We start from the raw sequence: 21208 nt of genomic DNA on the forward strand, positions 1-21208 counted from the left end.
TAATGTTTGTGTAGTATTATGTTCTGCAGACTGTGTTCTTCTATTGTTGTGACTTAGATGACGTTCAGAGCACATTTTATGCCCAATTCATGCAAAACTCCATGTAATCCCAAGGGGTTCACATACTTTTTCTTGCAACTGTAGATAGCCATTGCGGTTCCCTCTGTTAGCCAGGAAAGCATAGTGACAGTACTGGGCGAATCTGTGGTAGGTGAGTTTAGGATTTTCCTCTGTGGTGACAAAGCTGTTCATAAAAGCACAGGCAACATGATTCAGTTTTGTAGTTCAGCATAGATATGCCCTAAAGGCAAAGTGACTACATTGGGAGCAGAAGGAAGGAAGAAAGTGGAGGTATGGTACCATTACTAGCAAGATCAGGTACGTAGTGGATCTCAGGAATGGAAATAAACCTTATGTCACAGTCTGGGGTCAGGCTCAGAGGCCAGTGTAGCGATAGAGAGATTCACAGGTAGTCAACTGGAAATGTACAAACAGATCTGTGAGCTCACCTCACGTGTAAAGTCAAAGCACTACCTGGTATTCACCAGACCTCCTGAAGGAGGAGATGGGTTCTTACTGCTTATTAGTACTAGGTCCTCAGGATCGCCCCATCAGGAGGTGAGCAAGCCAGGGTCCAGTAACATAAAGCAGGTAGGGATCAAGCATTAGTGTAGTCAGTAAACCAGCCAAGTAGTAGCTGGATGGGATCAGATGGAAGCAAGGTCGAGGAACAAGCTAAGAATCGGTAAGGTGTGCCATCAAAAATGAGGACAGCAACAGGTATGCAAGGAGTAAGATTTCAGAGACATGACTAAAGTCAGGAAGTTCATGGGGAGAGCAAAAATGGTTCATGGTTCAAGAGAAACAAGACACAAGGTAAGGTTATCCATGGAATCAGACAGGAGCTGTCCAGAATCCCTGGTGGCACAGCAAGAAGAGCCACAGCCAGACACCACAGAGTCTGCAGGTTCAGAACCAGGCCCTGACACCTAATCATAATGACAATGCATAAAGTGCACCTATTATATATTTTTTGTTTTTGTGCAGAATTACACCTTTACCTGTAACTAGCACTAATTTGTTGCAGTAATGCATAGTAAAAATAGTTTCCTTTTACAACTATATTATTTTGCAACCCACCAGGGAAAATAGATTCTATTTATGTAAAATGGTAATGGCTAAGCTCACTTTTTGGCTATACAGTCAAGGGGTCTCAGTAGGTTAAAAACACTGCAGCTTAGAAAACATTTACTTAGTTTATTTGCCATACCTGTAGGCCATGAGTGACACCCCCAAAAGCCTAGCCCAAAAACTTCTATTGTAAGCAATCATCCCCATCCTGCCTGTGCTAGGATGCACCGCATGTTAAATGCTGTCCCCTAGAATCATGGGAGAGTGTGCTCTCCCTTGTTCAAGACTTGTGTATGCACAGTGTGCTCTCTCCCTCTGTAGCCCCAACCTGGGCCTGGCAAAACACTTATTGGGCACCGCTACTCTAGTGTGTACTGACACATTTTCTAAGCATCACTTCATTCCAAAATTACTACTGGGGTAACTTTATTGATCATAACTGCTAGTGCAAAAGTAGAATTCTTTCTTTATAATCTTTATTTAACTGGTACAATGATATCGAAATGATTGATACAATGTTATTGAATGTGTATGGAGGAGTGCCTGGAACAAAAGTTCATCTCACTTAGAAGGACTTTTTGAAACATGGTAGAGAGCATCACACTTAGCCAGTGGGTTTCAATGGGAAAAAAACTCCTCCTTTTTCAGAGCTTGAACAGTCAATGTTACCAGAATCACAACAGAATTCACTAAGAGACTTGTGTAAGGCTTGATGAAGACTAGCGTCTGCTGATGGCACTTATTGCAAGCGGCTGAGAAACCAAGAATTTTCCATTTGACGAATACTTCCTTTGTAGCTATCAGAGATGTAGCAGCCTAGGACCAAAACAGGGTCCATCCACACTGTATTTTCATCTTTCAAGGAAAAACATCTTACGGTATATCCATCAGAACTGATTTTCACTCTTTTTTATCCAGAGGTATCATACACATGGGGATCAGGGATGCCAGCTTTTCAAACTTAATCAGTTTTCTAGACAAGAGAGACCTACAGTAAGTATTTGAAAAGCTTCTGGCACAAAATACATTCAGTAAGCTGAAGAAAGATTTTTACTTTTTTAGCTGTCTGTGGCTAACATGGTACATTGTTGATACTTTTATACAGTATATTTGCTGTGCTGCAATATATTAAAGGGCTCCTTTGTGGCAGATAATGCTGTTTTTTCATGTTAGATGTATGCATGCTAATTAATGTGTACATATAAGATTTGCTGTCTTTACTAATTCTCATGCAAAATTGACAAAAAATTTCATCAAAAGGGGCCAATAACTTAAATGTTAAGGAAAATTAAAGTAATACTAAAGCCAAAACTTCTTTTCATTTAAGGATAGAGCAAGTGAGGGTTATAACCCCTGTCATCTTTTTTTGCCATCTCTGTCCCCTTGGAGAGTACTCCTTTCCCTTTCTGGCCAGGGTCAACAGAACTAGCCTCCCCATTGGAAGATTTCCCCAGGACAATAGTATAAATAACAAAAGTGAATCACCAGAGAATTTGGATTCAGGGAAAATCTGATTGCCTTCTGGTGGATCATGAAGGGATTTATTTTTCATTTGCTGGAGCAGATTGGAACATGCTTTATGGGGTTTATTTGCCTTTTTCTGCATCAACTCTGGGTGCAGAATTCTGTATTTGGAAGTTTTCTGTTTATTTCATTTCATTCTTGTTTTTTATTGGTTGAACTAGATGGAGTTGTCTTTTCTCAGCCTATGTAATCTCCCTAACAGGACACAGTGAAAACCTCACAGATGTTCTTATCCCTCTCCACAAAACTCTACAAAACATTTAAAAATGTTTGCCTTTAAGCAATACTTGAAGGCTTAGAGTGCCCCAACATCCTTTTTGTTGAAGTAAGACTCTAAGAAGCCAGTAGAAGATCTTCATATAAGATTGCTAATTTCGTTTAGGTAGAAACAAGAGTGATGGCAGAAAACAGACCAGGTGATCTATTGCCCTGTTTTCTTTTTCATTTTTAAATATATATTTAAGCATAGATCTATGTTTGTCCCAAACATGGTTGAATCCACTTACTATAAAAACCCAAGATCATGCTTCCTACAAAATTCAAAATAATTGTGACTATAAATGTGAATGTACAAGTGAATATAAATATGGAGCTGCTCGTTAAGAGGTTTAAAAAGCCTAAAAATACGCAAACAAAATATACCATGCTCCTATATACTGTGAATCACTCTAGGTGCTATTATAAATAGGTACCATTAATTGCCTCTTCAATTCATATACAAATAACAATATGATGCTTCAATATAATTATAAACAAAAGTCCATTTTCTTATAAAACTTTGTATCCAATTTCTGTATTCGCAGTGTGCAAAGATTAAGACATCCAAGAAATAAGTGCTCTTCCTCTCTTCCCAGGAAAGGAAACACACCGCACTCCACACACCGCACTCCACACACCGCACTCCGTTTATGCAAGTCAGCCAAAATGGGAAGATAATTTCAAGCGTTTATGACCTTCTTTGAGAGAAGAGGTCATATACCTTGGTGAGTGCGGTGTGTTACCTTTCCTGGGAAGAGAGGAAGAGCATGTTTCTTGGATGTCTTAATCTTTGCACACTGCGAATATGGAAGTTGGATGTGAAGTTTTAGAAGAAAATGGACTTTTGTTTATAATTATATGAAAGTATCATATTGTTATTTGTATATGAATTGTAAAGGCAATTAACTGTATCTTTATTTATAATAGCACCTAGAGTGATTCACAGTAGATAGGAGTGCGGTATATATTGTTTGCATATGAATCCACTTACTGGTGACTAGCTCAATACCTCTACTGTGAGTCTATCCCAAGCACCAACTACTCTTTCAGTAAAATAATAGTTTCCAAGATTTGTTTGGAACTTTACTCCTGCTAGTTTGAGGTCATGTCCTTGTGTTCTTGATCTTGGATTCATATTCTTGATCTTGGCTTCCCTCTGTTTGGATATGATAGACTTTTTTAAGTGGACCCTGGCATATTTTAATGGCCAGTCCATGACTTACCGACATTGTAGGTTAACAAACGTTGAGGTCGTGAGAAGAGCCACGTATCTAAGAGACCATTTTTTAAGGTCTGACTGTATGCTATCATGTAAGAGGACATAGTTGGATAAGATAGAACCAATGGGTATGTTTAAAAGGGAGCACATCATGGATTCACATTTTTTGTTGTTGTCAAGGACTGCTCAACTGATTGCCTACTCTCATATCTTCATTGTTTTTCTTACTTTTTTATATACCATTTTATATTTCACATAGTCAGAATAATAAATGTTTACATACTGTATGTACAGTATTTTTTAGCATTCTTCACTGCCATCTGATGGTTATTATTTGGTACTGCAGGCATAATGTTTTATATTATTGTTAGGTGTCTTACACTAAGGTGGACATTTTTTTGCCTGTCATGGTGGAATTGCTGCTGTAATTAATGGCTAACTCCTTTTAGCAATTGTTTTTTGCTCAAAATTGCTTAAAATTGCCCATGATTTCCATTTTCTTTTTTCTGCTATGTTTTCTTTTTTACTTCAGTAAAACCCTTGAAGTATAGATGTGAAAGAGATAAACCTGGGAGCACATTAAAGGGAGAAATTGAAGTCACAATCTAAATTTATTGTTCATAGCAAACTGTTTCTTGGGTTTATGAATTACTTTCCCCCTCAAAATTGATGCCTAGATCCTTGAATTCAATCAATTCAGATGTCCCTTCCAGATATTTTCTAGCCTTAACGCACGTTTAACCACAAATTTGTAGCTGTACGTAGGAAAGTTGTAAAAGAAAAATTGATGGGAGATGAGTTTTTCTGCAGAAAAGGTCCACTACATTGTGTATTTAAACACAAAAATGTAATACTGTATATTGAAGCTTAGATATGGTGGCTACGTTTGTTTTAATTTTTTTATTGCTCCTGTTTTTAGCAGAAACTTTTTAAACTTGACATCAACAAGCCTGATATACAGATGTACATGCTGAAACATGTTCTGCAGCATCAAATGTGTTTAAAGTTTACAATTTAACATTATGCTGTAGTTCAATATTGCTGGGAACTGTCTTCAGCATTTTATATGGGGGGATGAATACCACATTACAGCAGACTCCAGTGAACTCATATGTGTTAGAATTTCTCAAGTTTGGCCAACTTTAGTCAATCTTTTTTTGAATGCATTTTTAAACATTTTTGATTAATACCATACAGTGGTAACATGTGACAAAGGTAGTATTAAAGCAGGTACCCAACAGATATTTGAGTGCATTTATTTTACAGACATGGGTTTATTAAATGAGAGGTATGGGCACAGCTCTTTTGGCCATACTTCTCTTCTGAGTCACAGGAAAGCACTTATTTCTGTACTTCTATAACCCAGATTCAGGCAAGAGCATTCAATGCTCTACAGTAGGGGTGTCCAACCTGCAGCCCGTGGGCCGCTTGTAGCCCAGGGGAGTGTGACATTCGGGCCAGGTAAGTCTGAAGGAACACCGTACCAGAATAGAAGCCATGGCGGCCAGCAGGGACAAGCTGGCACAGGCACATATGGACGGACATAGGAGATGCTGTAAATGCAAAGAGGCCATGGCAAGCAGCACAGAGAATCCAGGATCAGGCACAGCTGAAAAGATGCCGGGGGTGCTTTTTTTGTAAAAGCACCAGCATAGCAAATTCAGGGATTCCACATAGCGCCAGGCAGTAAATGCTGCATGGCTGTATCAGGGGGGTGCAGGGGGGGATGCGCCCCCCCCAGATTTCTGTTGCTATCCCCCACCACCCAAAGCCCCCTGCCCACAACCTTCCCTCTACCTCCCCACACAGCATAAACCAGGGTTGCCAACTGTCATCAAAATCCATGACCGGTTCTTCAATGTCTTTTAAGGACATGCAGTTTGGATGTCCGTAACAGATATTCACAGACAGATGTAAAAAACATGGTGGCCAGCCTGCCTGCACCATGGATACGCAGGAATAATCATAGTGGGGTGGATGTAGCCCACCAGCCATAGTTTGGAGACCCCTGCTCTGGAGGGATAAGGGGCAGAAAGCAGAGGTAAAGATGTAGAGTATACGTATTTATTTCCCACGGAACTTTGAAAGCAATTGTGTGAAAACCAAAATCATTGATTATTAACAATTATACAACCTTTGTTTACAATATTTAATTAAAAACAATTATAATATTCCATAGTGGCTGACACAAAGCATATAGTATATGAATAACAGTACAATATGTTATAAAAACTACCCACAAGTCCCTAATGAGGGGATTGTTACAGTATTTCCATAGTGCTTGACTTCTCCGCACTATCCCCAGACTTAAACAGAACTGACGCATTTCAAAATATTCTTCCTCAGGGGTTAAAGACCGAATTACATACTTAAATGAAAACTGAACAGTTTAAATTATAACACCTCTAGGTACTTTGTATGACTTATTACAGATAACATAGCATACTTACAGTTTTATGCAGAAAGACATACCGGCCAAAATAAAAAATTTCAGAATGTGCGAATGCCTTGCCATCTTTCACCATCCACAGGCCAAAGTGATGTCGGCCCAAAGGAAGACATGCATACACTGAGGCCGCTAGAGCTGCAGCCAAAAAGGCATAGTGAGTATAAAAGAGAAATTATATAGAGGTGGCGTGAACCGACCAAAGAGGCAGGCAACTTATTACCTTAATCCCTAGGTAGAAAAGACTGATGGGGAGGAAGTAAATGAGTCTGTTCCATGTATGGTATAGTTCCAATATATCCAATATGTATCATATATTAACATGTGAGTATGGCCCATTCAAAGGGTAAGCGGGGATCTAAAGTACACACCTCCTGACCGGCGCCAAACCAGGGAACACAAGCAAAACGCCCATACAATCCTCACAGCCAGTGAAGTGTGACAAGGCAAATTCAGCCCAGGCATGGCCCCAACTGCAAAAAAGTGCTGGGTGATGCATTCCCTAAAAAATGAGGTAAGAAAGTAAGTAAATGATGGGACAGTTATTTTAAAGAGTTATAATTACATTTACTAGATACTTCCTGTTGAGTGATTGTGCTGCATGGTTTCACACCAGGTCTTGTTTTTTTGAAAATAGATTGGAGCCTGGGGCAGCAATATACCATGAGTGTGCTTTGTGGGAGAAAAAAAATAACATTTCAACAAGTTTCATATTCACCTAGTTATATGATTTCACATTTAAAAGAAACCCAAGTTTCCTTAACATGTAATTAACTGCCAACAGGACTGTAAAGCTGCCAAAATGTTCCCCAGCAACAATAGATCCCTGTTACAAAATACCCCCAACCACAATAGATTCCCCAGCTGCAATAGAACCCCACCAACAAAAATACAGTAGATCTTCCAGCAGTCAGCATCAATAAGACCCTCCAGCAGCTAGCAACACCAGACCCCTCCCTCAACAGTAGATCCCTTCTAGCAACAATTGATCTCCTAGTAACATAAAAGCCCCCCCCCCCCTGCAACAATAGGCACCCACCAGCAACAGTAGACCTTTCCAGAAACAATAAATCCCCCTAGGGACAATAGCTCCCCCAGTAGCCAGCATCAATAGACCCTCCAGCACACCCCAGCACCCCATTCAGTGATGAAAATGCCAGAACTGTGTTCCCCTGCATTCCCACTGAAAAAAGGCCTGGTGGTGCCTATTCACACCTGGATGTAGTGTTCCTTGAAGCTTGATGCTCAAAAAAACAACCTAAGCTTCTTTTGAGGCAGAGATACATGTTTTTGTCCAAATAGACTTTAATGAAAGAGACTGAAAATGCATGGAAAACATGCAAAACACTATAACAAGTAATTTCTTGCCTAGTAACTATTGTAGCTTTACAAAAAATGAGCTAAAAATGAGTTTAAACTGCACACAAAAATGTGCAAACGATAAAAAAAAAGCCTGGAAAATGATGCTCAGCTTAGTGTGAATGGGGCCTAAACGTCTTTCAATGGAGAGAAGATGTTGACAATCTGATAGGTTTCTCATGTACACAAACAGCATGTGTTCCTAAGGGTACAAGCATACAAACATATATAGGCTTAAAATAGCATAAAAAACACTGGAGAGCCACAGGTGGGGCATGCTGCTCGCCATAGAAGTGCATGGCTGTACGCCCCTGTACTCATGTAAAAATGAATGCTTCATTGCATCAGCATTTACCCATACATGCACGGACAATGTGTTTTCCCGAACACAACACTTCTATGATGGGCTATAATCTCCACTTACGACTCCCCAGCCATGGCAATATGCTGAGTTTTTTATACAGCATAGCATAGGCATATTTATTGGTTATATACATTCATGTGCATGAGGCCTAATCTGTTAAAAACTGTCTGAAACCTCTGAAAGTCTGAGTTGTAATCTTTCCGAATTTTTTTTAGAACAAATTACTTCCCATTACAAGCAGATAGAGAGATAATTTATTGGAGAATGGAATAAAACACCTTATAAACATGTACTGAGAAAATGAGGCTACCAGTGTTGTCCTCTTCTTCCAACAATTCTGGATGCCTGGCTGTCGTTGGTTTTTGTTTGCAACAAGATGAACATTATTTTTGTATTCAGGGCAAAGTAACAGTTTCTCTTGATAGTTTAACTCTTCTGCTACTAATACTTTTCCCATGCTATATTTGATTCTGGAGCCCTGATTGCAAAGTTCCATGTCAACATGTGTTGGAGCTTACACAGGGCAAGGGACCTTCCTACTGGCTCCATATGACAGTTCCCAGGTCCAGCAATTATTTGCTCAATGTTTTATAACATATGTGTGATATGCTGCAACACAGACCTTGTATGTTTCATACATTTGCTGTTTTTATAGTTATAATTCATAAGTAAGAAGCAGAAGAACGGTTCTTTCTTTTTGATGCAGTATGATAATATTCTGGAGCACAGAGAAAGTTTTCTACAATTTATTTTTTTATATTCTTATAGAGCCGAGTGTCACTGCTGTCAGTAATAATTAGTGCTGGATATTAGCTGGAATCATAGAGGTGATGCAGTCAGGAAAACATGAATTTGGGGTAATTTTGAAAAATCTGGATTCAGTTTTCAGGTTTGCATAAAAGTGATCTCAGCTTGATGAAAAATTAACTTGAGCATGACACAGAGTATCACATCAAATCCAGCTACAGATGGTTTGAGGTTTAGACACTGTGACCTATGATTCTGAGCATACCAAAAAGGAAAAAAAACATCACAAAGATCATAGAAGATTTCCTCTTTCTCAATTTGAACCATTTTCAATACTGTTGAATTTTTTAGACACTGCCTTTCTTCAAGAGCAGGGATCTCCAAACTTTGTAAGTAAAGGGCCAGTTTATTGTCCTTCAGACTTTGGGGGTCTGGACTGTGGCCAGCAGAAGTAGGTATTAGGGGAAGGAACAGTGCCCCATCTATGGTGTCAATGGGGAAACAGTGCCCTGTTGTTAATGTCAGTTGCTGGAATTATGTTCCATTGTTGACATCAGTGGGATGAATAGTGCCCCAAGCAGTGGTGTATTTAGGTTTTGTGCTGCCCTAGGCAACACAAAATTCGCCCCCCCCCCAGAGAGAGCCTGACATTGACCAACAACTCCCCTGCCCCCCCCCCACCACCACCACTCGAGAGACACTTCCACTACCATCACCCCCATACACTGGCCACTACCCCCTCCCCGCGAGAGAGAAAGACACTCACTTTCAGAGTTCTGGACATCCCCGGGAACGAGAGTCAAGCAGCCCACAGCCTCTCTCAGATCCCACCTGGTCCCCAAGCCGCATGTGTCCCTTCTTCCATCCCTTCTTCCAGGGCTGCCCCCCTGAAAAATGCCATCCTAGGCAAATGCCTTGTATGCTTTGTGGTAAATACACCCCTGGCCCCAAGGGCTGAATAAAAGCAAGCAAAGGGCCGCATCCGGCCCCCGGGTCACAGTTTGGAGACCACTGTTCTAGAGAAAGGCAACACAAGAAATGATATATTCCTATATATGGAGAAGAGATTTCTTTAATTGTAAATGTGTACAAAAGATTTCACATACAGAATTATCCAGAGGAAATAGTGAAGGTTAAAGTGCATCTGAAATCGTCATGCCATTATTATAAAAAGCAAGCAACTCTTAAAGAGAAACGCCTCAAAATACTCAAACTGGTATTTATGTTTATTAATTAGAACAAAAAAATCTACTTAAGTTATATGTAATAAGTATGACTGATTAAAAACTGCTTAAAGGAATTACTAAAAAAACTACCTAGGCAGATAAGGGATGCCTGTAGATAGAAAGAAAGTGTTCAGCTTTACCAAAGTTGCTATAAGTGTAGGCCATTTATGTAACTCATAAAACCTGTCTGGAAAACTCCTAGGACATTGATAAGAGATGCCAGCATTTGAGAGCGCAGTTCTGTGATAGAAACTATATACCTCATTTAATACAATAAAGTATTTTGTTAGCTTTAGAAACTGCAGCTTGGCATTGCATGCTATTATTAAATCTATGATTTATCAGAACACCTAGATCCTTCTCAGCCATTGACCTGCTTCCCAGTTGTACTCCCCGTAGAATGTATGGTGCACGCACATTTTTAGCCCCCAATTGCATACATTTTCTTTTATCCTTTTGAGTAATCTTTATTATAGTAATAAATATTATACAGGCATGACAGTATAGTTATAGTGTAAGCTCTCTATCCCAGATTTCTACCTTCTTAATTCTGCTATTTCTTTATAGACATGGGTCAGCTCTTTTATCGTATTCTAAATAGAGTTGGACAAGAGCCTTGCACAGCGGTAAAACTATATTTGTGTGTCTTTCTTCTATCTTCAGTGTTATACTACTCACAATTGTGTATCCTTAGCGGCAGGTACTTGGTAATGAGTAATATTATTCAACTTCCAGAGTACAAGTATAGCCACTAATTTCTCTTTTCAGATTTCCCATAAGGTTTAAAATTTGGGGACATTTTATTTGATGCACTATTAAATTGCAGGAACCAAATCACTAATAGTAGCTGTTTTAACCTTTTTCAACAGAGGGGTCATTATCCATTTTGCACCCTTTCTTGGCTTGGAACTGTGTCTTATAAGGGGTAAAGTCCTGAATAAGCATTTTATTGTGCCCAGGCTATAGCGCTTATAAAGGTAAAGACTTCACTCCTGGTTTTGCATCTGGTAAAAGATACAGGTGTTGGGATAAAGAGAGGAGCAAGTAAGGGAGAAGGGGAGCCATGTGTTGCAAAGGTTCAGTCCAGAAATAGCCCATGCCACATCTAAGTACTGTTCTTGGATGAACTCTGCAAAACTTTGGTTGGTTCTTGCACCCATGTTTTGGGAAGACTTTGTGTTGTACCTTAAAGTCGACATAATGGGGTTGATTTACTAAAGGCAAACAGACTGCGCACCAATGAGGTAAATGAGGTGAAGCTTCATTTTGCAAAAAATACCCAATCTAATGCAAGTAAAATAAAAAAAAAAAAAAACAGCAATTTTGCTTGGGCATGATTGAATTATGGAAGTCAGCAGAGCTCCCCTCATTTATCAAGCTCTGGAGCAACTGCACTAGAAGAGTGCACAGTCTATTTGCCTTTAGTAGATCAACCCAATTGTGTAGACTTACCATTGTGCTCCTGCCTGTATTGTGGAGTTGTCTGCTACCACACTTTCTGTTTGCTGCATATTTCCCATGGTAAACTGCATGCATATATTTTTGTATACGTTAGCAGCCACTGGTAGTGTTTGTGACAATGAGTCTGGTGATGAGAATGCTTTGCTCCAAATTAGTCTATAATGGACCAAAGTAGATCCACTCTTAAGAGCCGTTGGCATTAGTAATGAGATCCAAGAGGAAAGAATGGAGATGTAAATATTTCCTTCACTCTCCTTTTCTGTTGTCTCATCATGCCTTTCGTCCATCTGATGCGATTCCTTTATCCTAACACTCCTTGTGCACTTTGTCCACTTTCTCCATGAAAATATACAAGACAATCACTTTTTAATGCTTCATAATTTGTAAAATGCTACATTACATGGATGGGATTTTTCAACAGTAGGGCCAGTTGAAACTGGTGGTATTATTTTAGAACTTTTTGATTGGTTTGACCAGGAAAAACAGTCAAATGCAGGTTGCACTGTAGTGATGGTTGTCAGGAAAACTATGATGTTTGTAGTAGAATCTGACTTTCAAAAAAACAGCTAGCTGTACTAGAAGAAAAAAATCAAATGTATTCTGCTGCAATACGACTATAAAGGAATGTGTCTTTTACCGGATGGTGCAACTCTCTTTACTACAGTCTGAATTCCTGCCTGCAATAACTCAGTGCTCAATACAAGCAATAGAATCCTGTTAATAGGGAACAACCATTTAAAGTGTTACTAAACCCACAACAGTAAAATCAGTCTGTATATGCAGTAAAGTATGCTTGTTATACTCACTGTGGAACCTAAGGGGTTAATCCTCTGCATTGTGTAAAAAAACTGTTTGATCCTTTCTTCTTTGCCCCTCCTCTTGTTGAAATGTCCACCTGATACAGACTGAACCCATGGTCACATGCTCAGTTTGGTGTGTATTGCTAGAGAGGTTTTTATTTTTCTTGGGAGAGTGCGTGTGATCAGCACAGGGCCAATCAGCACTGTCCAGACAAAAGGTCAGAGGTGTCACATCCTCCTAGAGCAGAAAGAAAACTCCTCCTATAGGCTTTATTCAGTGCTTGGCTAGATAGTGATAGAATCTACAAGACTGCTCTAACTGCTGATGATAAAAAATATTTAGTGGTTTATATTTACTAAAATAATTGCATTTCCATGTTGTGTGTACTGTGTAAGACCAGATATAGTGAATGCAGGGTCCTGGGTTTAGTATCACTTTAACTTGGACTGCAAAGTAGTGTTTATTCTGATGGGCATTAAAGTAAGCTCTTTATGGACTTTGATGTGCTTATCATTGAAGATTGTGTTCCACACACTTGATACCAGGGTAGGCTGGCAGCATACTCTTTTAGCATTGTGGCAAATGTATGAGCATAGCGGTGTCTAGTGTGAGTTTCAGATGCTGTATGGCACAATCATTTGTAACTACAGTTTTTAAGATATTAATGACACTTGGAACACAACCACAATCGCCCTCGGTATTTACAGACACTTCAAAAATTAATTGGATATACAGTTGTGATTTAGCACTGCAGTCTGTGGCCAGGCTGTGTGGTTGCCCCATCCTTAAAGGACTGTGTCTCATTTCTGTATGGCCAGTACCAAGGCTGTTCATAACATGCATGTCTCGTGCTAGACTTTAAAGTACAAAGTTGTTGCTACACTTACATGAATTTATACAAATTTGGTCCCATAGAGAGCTCAGTTATCACTTACTAAAGTTAATTGTACTAAATAATAGAGGGAAATCTAACTGTGGCTGCACCAAGGTCAGAGTTGTTTTTACAGAGATTTTTATAAATACAGCCTGCCATTCATTCACGTTCCAGAATATCATTGCAGCATACTTATGCTGTCATCAGTTTCAATTCCAAAGGCAGAATATAGATGTGCTTTACATGATCTCAGAACAAATTGCTGCATTTATATCTGGTTCTCAATGGCACAGTTACTCATCTAACATATGGAGATGGGTTTTATTTTGTGATGTACATAAACCCACGAGTGCTTATACAACGTCAGCTTTTTGGCATTTGCAAAATCTTCCCACTCAACATCTGAGAGAGAAGGTCTCAAGTAACATAGTGTGTAATAGATTTAAAAATGGGATAATGGGACATTTATCTGACAATGTGATTGCTTAGGAATGCTTGTAAACCTAATTCTACTGAAGAGGGCCTTTCTGATAATCCTGTTAACTTTTCTCTTAGCACGAGTATACGAAACAAGCGACATGAAACATCTGCACACTGTAATCTTTATTGTTCTGTAGCACATAGAAGTAGCACTTAATAAAATAACCTAAAAGCAGTCATGTACTAAAAGCTTGGGTGGCCTACAGCTCAGTTAGAGGTTTAAACCTCATTCTTTAGCAGATCTGTTAAAGCTATAAGATCCAGAAGATTGGCACCCAGGGTTTGGAAAAAGAAGTGCAGATGCAGCCAACTACAAATACAGTTGGCACCAGTGTTGTGTTAGTAGCAAGAATTGCCTTTTGTCAACAAAAATATTGATATTTAATGCAAAGTTCTATATTTTCTGTTAAAAAAAAACCTGCAATGTGCTAAAACATCATAAACTAGTTCTCTTGTATGTACAGTAGACTCTTGCACACATAATACAGGTGAAATTCGCAAAATTAGAATATCATGCAAAAGTTCATTTGTTTCAGTAATGCAACTTAAAAGGTGAAATTAGTATATGAGATAGACTCATTACATGCAAAGCAAGATAGTTCAAGCCATGATTTGTCATAATTGTGATGATTATGGCTTACAGCTCATGAAAACCCCAAATCCACAATCTCAGAAAATTAGAATATTGTGAAAAGGTGCAATATTCTAGGCTCAAAGTGTCCCACTCTAATCAGCTAATTAAGCCATAACACCTGCAAAGGGTTCCTGAGCCTTTAAATGGTCTCTCAGTCTGGTTCAGTAGGAATCACAATCATGGGAAAGACTGCTGACCTGACAGTTGTGCAGAAAACCATCATTGACACCCTCCATAAGGAGGGAAAGCCTCAAAAGGTAAAAGCAAAATAAGTTGGATGTTCCCAAAGTGCTGTATAAAAGAACATTAATAGAAAGTTATGTGGAAGGGAAAAGTGTGGAAGAAAGAGTTGCACAAGCAGCAGGGATAACCGCAGCCTGGAGAGGATTGTCAGGAAAAGGCCATTCAAAAGTGTTGGGGACTTTCACAAGGAGTGTACTGAGGCTGGAGTCAGTGCATCAAGAGCCACCACACACAGACGGATCCTGGACATGGGCTTCAAATGTTATATTCCTCTTGTCAAGCCACTCCTGAACAACAAACAACGTCAGAAGCATCTTACCTGGGCTAAAGAAAAACAGACCTCGTCTGTTGCTTAGTGGTTCAAAGTCCTCTTTTCTGATGAGAGCAACTTTTGCATCTCATTTGGAAACCAAGGACCCAGAGTATGGAGGAAGAATGGAGAGGCACACACTGCAAGATGCTTGAAGTCCAGTGTGAAGTTTCCAGTCTGTGTTGATTTGGGGAGCCATGTCATCTGCTGGTGTTGGTCCACTGTGCTTCATTAAGTCCAGGGTCAATTTTTGGCTATAGGTGCAGATGATAGAGCAGGGTGGAAAATTGTTTGCTGAATAGTGACTTTATCCAATAAGATGCAACCACTGTTTGAGCATTCTGATAGCTACTGGTGCCAGTTCCAGAATAAAATAGTTGTCAGGGGAAATGTGTCTATCTGTGCTGTACAGCAGGCTGAATAAAAGGAATCTATACATGTGTGGCCAGCTTAACCCTCCCCCTTTTGACTAGCATTGTTGTAGGTGGGCGAATGGGCAACCATGCACACTCTGGTGGGAATCAGCAGAATAGAACCTTCAAGGACTCCTGGGGAATTCTTGAAATAAATAGATAAGGCATGCAAGCACATGGAAGGGTCAGATATGATGTTCATCACACCACAGGTAGACTCTAAAGCTGGCCATACACTATTAGAGTTTCTTTTGTGATATTTAATTTTTAAGAACGTTAGATTTTCTAATCGTTAGTGGGGTCAAATTGATGTTCCATTTTGACCACAATAAGAAGATAATTTGAAGGAGCAGGGTGGAATTTTTTTCTCAAATGAATGCATTCATAACTGTATGTGGTTTTTGTTAGGGACAGTCCATCCATTCCAAAGATGAATTTTAAAGCAAATTAAAATTTTCAAACAAAATTCATCAAGTCAACGAAGGTACCAAGAATGTTCATATGAATGTTTGTATGAATTTTCAACGAACTTTTGTTCAAAATCTACTAGTGTATGGGCAGCTTAAGCTGATGACTGTTATATATGTTATCAAGGCTAGTCCTCAGTTGGATCTTCCATCTTATCTGTTTGATAAAAGCCAATATTGATAAGAATCTATGAATCTATTTTAATGAAGTATACCATGATTGAAATGAAATCTACTTTTTCTTTTAGTTTATGGACATAACATGAAAAGCAGCAATGACTTCATTGGAAGGATTGTGATTGGTCAGTATTCAACCGGCTCCCCTGAGTCAAACCATTGGCGACGAATGTTGAACTCCCATAGGACAGCAGTGGAGCAGTGGCACAGCCTGAGATCCCGGGCTGAGTGTGACAGAGTCTCCCCAGCTTCATTAGAAGTGACGTGATAGCCCCAGAAGAGGTGATGTCACCACGCTTACTCGCATGGGATTGGAATCAACTTCAACTATTTCAGCTGCTTCTGATTAATGGCAGCAGTTAGCCTATGTGCCTAAGTTAATATTCATGATGCAAATCACGTGTTCAATGTTGGTCTGATCGGCTTTGTTCAGGCAATGTCTCAAGATATGCTGATTATTGTTATAACTGTCATGGCCTTGCGCGTTTATCTGACTTTGCATTCCATCCACTATAGAAAATGTCGATTTGGAGCTGCTTAAGAATTCTAAAAGTTGATTTAACATGTTAGTCCATGAAAACTATCTTATTCCATTTTGAAGGAGACATATCTGTGATCTGACTTGTGAATGTGGAAAAACATCTAAAATAACACAAAAAAAAATCTAAAATATGTGGCACCTATATGAAATGCAGTTTTGTCCTTATACATGTTGAACACTATACCTGTTGATGTATGTGTGTGAGTATGTATAAACACGATCTATATTTATATATTTGTTTCTAAAGTACAAAACTACAAATTCCTATTTATACTAATTGATTTAAAGTTATAGTGATATATAAACAAATATATATGTGAAAATAATATATAATATTCTAAGAGTATAGATGTAATAGACAGCCATTCAGGCAAGAGGACTCTGTATTATTCATGAAATTACACATGAAAATGATTGGATATTTTAAAGAGTTTGGATCTAGGTTTGTCACTTTAGGTACAACTCACTGACATAATATTACAAGAATTTGGGCTTTTGCCTATACACAAGAGTGGTTATTCTATAACAGACCTTGGAGCCTACAAAAATCGCAAAATGCAGTAATTGTGTATTTAATACAAATGTAGTCTACGAATGCATATTTATTAATAAATATATTTATTTGTGCCATTAACAACATAATTGTGTGCAACACTTGACATGTATGATCAATCAATGTATTGGTTAGTATTTTTGTAAAGAATAGCTGTTATCCTCATTCTACCTCTGTGTGAAGTCATGAAGTATTTATCCATGTTCACTTTTCTTGTCTCCATCTTCCTTTGATTTCAGTCTTCCATAGTATCAGTCTTTCCACAGAATATTGCCTTTGCCTTATATTTTATGTTCCCAAAATTAAGTTGGAACTGATACACCATGGAAAATTGACTCCGACAGTTATAACTATATATAGTTCTGAACTGGGCCCTTTATAAGTAACAGTTTAGAAGTTAATTATGAATCCTAGTTATTAAAGTTTCGATGGGAACTTTTCCTGACTTTGATCCAAAATGATTTAGTGAACATTCATCCTGTGTATTAAGCCAGATTGTAGAATTTCACCCATAATTCCCTCAATGGAAACAGGTAGGTGGTGCTTTAGAAAAAGGTCCTTTGCTTTTTTTTTGGAGGGGGGGCAGCCCTCTCAAGGCACACCCTCAATGCTGAATGACAGGTGGACAAGTATCAGGACAACAAGAGAGGCTTATCACCCCCCTGCTATAGTGATGGCAACTAGCATGCCTGGTGTGTAGTAATGATTAGCTCTGGAGCTTCTTCCTAGAGTTGAAATTATGTATAAGCATAGTTTCAGCACCACGGAGAGCTTCTGTGGGCAGATTTGCCTGCAGGCTAAAACCATTTGTTTATATCTACTGTACAAATTCCATTTAAGGGTTGTTCACTGGTTGTTGCATTCACTAGATGCACATTCATCCTATTGTAAATAGGATGCATGTAGCTGTGGAATTCCTGGTGAATGCTGAATCTCACTTGGGGCAAATGTCATTAGGATGTTTACTGTTTTTTTTTTAAATTATGGCTATTCAAAATAATTTCAGATATGACATACAACATACAAGCACAGTAACATCAATAGTGTAGTTGACGATACAACTGATAGAAGACATTTACACCTGGAACTAGTACAGCATTCTCCTCATCTCACAGTCAAAGATAGATCAATTAGTCTACATAATAAGACAGAGGCAATGTAAAACCAAAATGCACATGTCTTATTGGAGGAAAATTATAAGCAAAGATATCTCATAAATGTGAGTACAGCTCTGCTATGTAAGGTAGAGTAGTTGAAACACAGTATGGTGCAAGACATTATCCAAAGGAAACATTGCCCCAAATACAGCTATTTAGTCAGAGACAGTAAGAGCAGAATTAATCCAGCCCCCCAATACATTGTCGAACTTGTCTGGTAACTTGAGTAGGTCTCTTTATAAAGAGGTAGAACCTTATTCACCAGTGATTTCTAAGTTGCCAGTGTCGGTGCTGAGGCTTTTTTCCGGGATGGAATAATGTTTCCTTGTATAACAGAGTAGTAGTGTAAGTAAAGTGTGGCTAGCCCAAGTAGGAGTTATAATATTGACCATATTTAAAAGGCATAACCTGATTGATGGGTTTAGAGGTATAGTAGTGACAGAATAGACGCAAGTTAGGACATCAACCCAATATTGCCAGATTGCTGAGCAATCCCAGAATACATGTGTAAAATCAGCACCACTGTGGGAGAAGTGCCAGCAGGAGGAAGATTGATCTCTATAAATTCTAGAAACTAGTTTGGTAAGAATCATTTAGATTCTATACAAAAATGTACAGTGAAGTAATTGATCTCTGGCTGACATTAATCTGATGAAGGGAGCTTCTCACACTTCCTCCCATTCTTCCTCATCTAGGTCTGGGATGCTAGATGTCCATAATTCTCGAAATATTCTAAGCAAATTTTCGGTTTATTTATAACTGTTAGCTGAGGGCTTAGTAAGATCATCATCCCGTAATAATGACTCCACCACAGAGGGATGGAGGGAAGGCTGGCGGTGATCTAACTGTGATTGGAAGGCATGTCTTAGTTGCAAGTAATGGAAAAATCGAGAATTTGGAAGTTGATACTTAGATTTGAACTCATCAGAGGACAAGAAAGCCCCATTGCATGTAGCATCTTGCAATTTCTTAATACCAAATTTGTTCCAGATTACTGAATCAGGGTATTCATAAAGATGAGAAAAAATTGGGATCTTCCACAATGGGGAATGCAGAGATGGATGGAATGGACCACCAAACTTTGCTCTGTGAACCACATTTCAAGCTCTAATGACTAACTGCATGGAACAGGTTAGGGCATAGGGGGATCTCAGTCCTCTATACACTAGGTAAGTCAGTGCTTCATAAAAGCAGACCACCGTTGCTTCCAGAGAAAACGGCAACAACGTCTAATGGAGCAGTCAGCCAGCAATGCACAAAAGCCAACTGGTCTGTCAGAAAATATAAAAATTAGGTCCACCAGTCCAAGTGAATTCTTAGTAAATCGACTCCTGTATGTTAAAGGAAACCTGTACTGATTGTCATATGGAGGCTGACAGTACCAAACATTTGAAAACACTATTTTCCTGGTGGTCTGAATGATCAAATGGTTTCAGTACCTTCTGAGTCATTGATCTGAAACAAGCATGCAGATTATGTGTTATGTGTCAGTTCAACTTCAATTGCTGCATGTTTGTTCTGTATCAGGGTTTTAAGGTATTGAACGCAAAGAATTAGCATGTTTACCAGTTAACTCACATTTTCAGATTAAGGTCAACAATGGTAGCCCCAGTATTTCCCTCATGCAAGGTTTTCATTAAGGTGTACTTCAAGCCAAAATATTTTTCTGCTTTTGGATGGAGTGGGAAAGGATTTGTACAGCTGTCAGATTGTCATTTTGTCAAAAAATGATTAAAAAAACTGTGAGAATGTAACATCATTAATCATGTAGTGGATTTGAATTAGTTAGAGATAAACAAGATATCCAACACATTTGGAGGGTTTAGACACCCTTGCTTCATCAGGGCTGAGTATACTAACACACCTGTGCTGCTTCTGATGTTTATGGTCCCAGACAACAGTATTATCTCTGTTATGATAGAACCTTTGTCCTCCTCATAGCTGCTGCACTGGTTTTATCCCCATGACACTGATAAGCCCTTTAGAGGGCAGGTCTGGGAGTCAAAGGAATGCTGAATAAATCAATAGAGAGCCTGTTTAGTGAGTTTGTAGCAGTATCTGCAATGTCAATGTCTGCCATGTCACCCTGGCCCCCAAAAATTAGAAGCAGCATAGGTATTTTAGTAGGGGTCTAATTCTCTGAAGCCTGTTGGCTGTCTTGCTTCACTCTAATGTGAATGAATTATAATCTACAGTGCGCTCTCTTTTTACTGGTGTCCGGCTCTCACTGTTTTCACATTTTTACTCTTTATCCAGGACCGCCAGATGGGACACTGCATTATTTTTTATGCATACTCACTGAAACTGGTCATTATAAGACAACATTCACATCTGCCCATTTTATGTGCACTTTAGGTACGTGAAGAATCCTCCTTGATGCATCCTTGATGTGCTTTCATGAAAATGCATGGTATACAGTGTTCAATTGGAATGCATCTAAAATGCATGTAAAATGCACCTAAAACACACCGCACATATGTGAACTGGTCCTAATTGTTCACTTGCAGATCTAGCTTTTCCTATTTTTCTCTCTAAAAGGTTTACATTTGTGACTATGATCCCACTGGGGGAAATTTCCTTTAGGTACTGTCCTGATGATCTCCATGATCTGGAACAGTAAGTGGAGGGAAACAGACCTGGTGATTCCCACTTTACTAAACAAATTGTTTTGTCTGTGTACCTGCTGGAATGATTGTGATCACTTCCCAGAGGCAGTGGATGTTAGGGAGATCTATCCAATGAGAATTTTATGAATAGCACCAGGACCCTATGATGGCTTTATCCCTTCATGAAAGACAAATCAAAGTTTCAGAGCAGCGTAAG

The 21208-nt window shown here is 39.0% G+C and overlaps 1 protein-coding gene across 2 annotated transcripts in view; it reads left to right on the top strand.

The window, feature by feature from the left end:
• The window catches only part of SYT17 (synaptotagmin 17), a 189170-nt gene extending 171674 nt beyond the window's left edge, over positions 1-17496 (top strand). For both annotated transcript variants that reach the window (XM_089679066.1, XM_089679067.1), the window contains exon 8: positions 16206-17496. In XM_089679066.1, the coding sequence (XP_089535192.1) occupies positions 16206-16402 (197 nt within the window). In that variant the 3' untranslated portion in view covers positions 16403-17496. The remainder of the gene's footprint in view (positions 1-16205) is intronic.
• The last annotated feature ends 3712 nt before the right edge of the window (positions 17497-21208 follow it).

The sequence above is a fragment of the Staurois parvus genome, unplaced genomic scaffold, assembly GCF_062004578.1.
Source record: "Staurois parvus isolate SC_StPar_1 unplaced genomic scaffold, SC_StPar_1.0 ptg000217l, whole genome shotgun sequence".
Taxonomy (NCBI): domain Eukaryota; kingdom Metazoa; phylum Chordata; class Amphibia; order Anura; family Ranidae; genus Staurois; species Staurois parvus.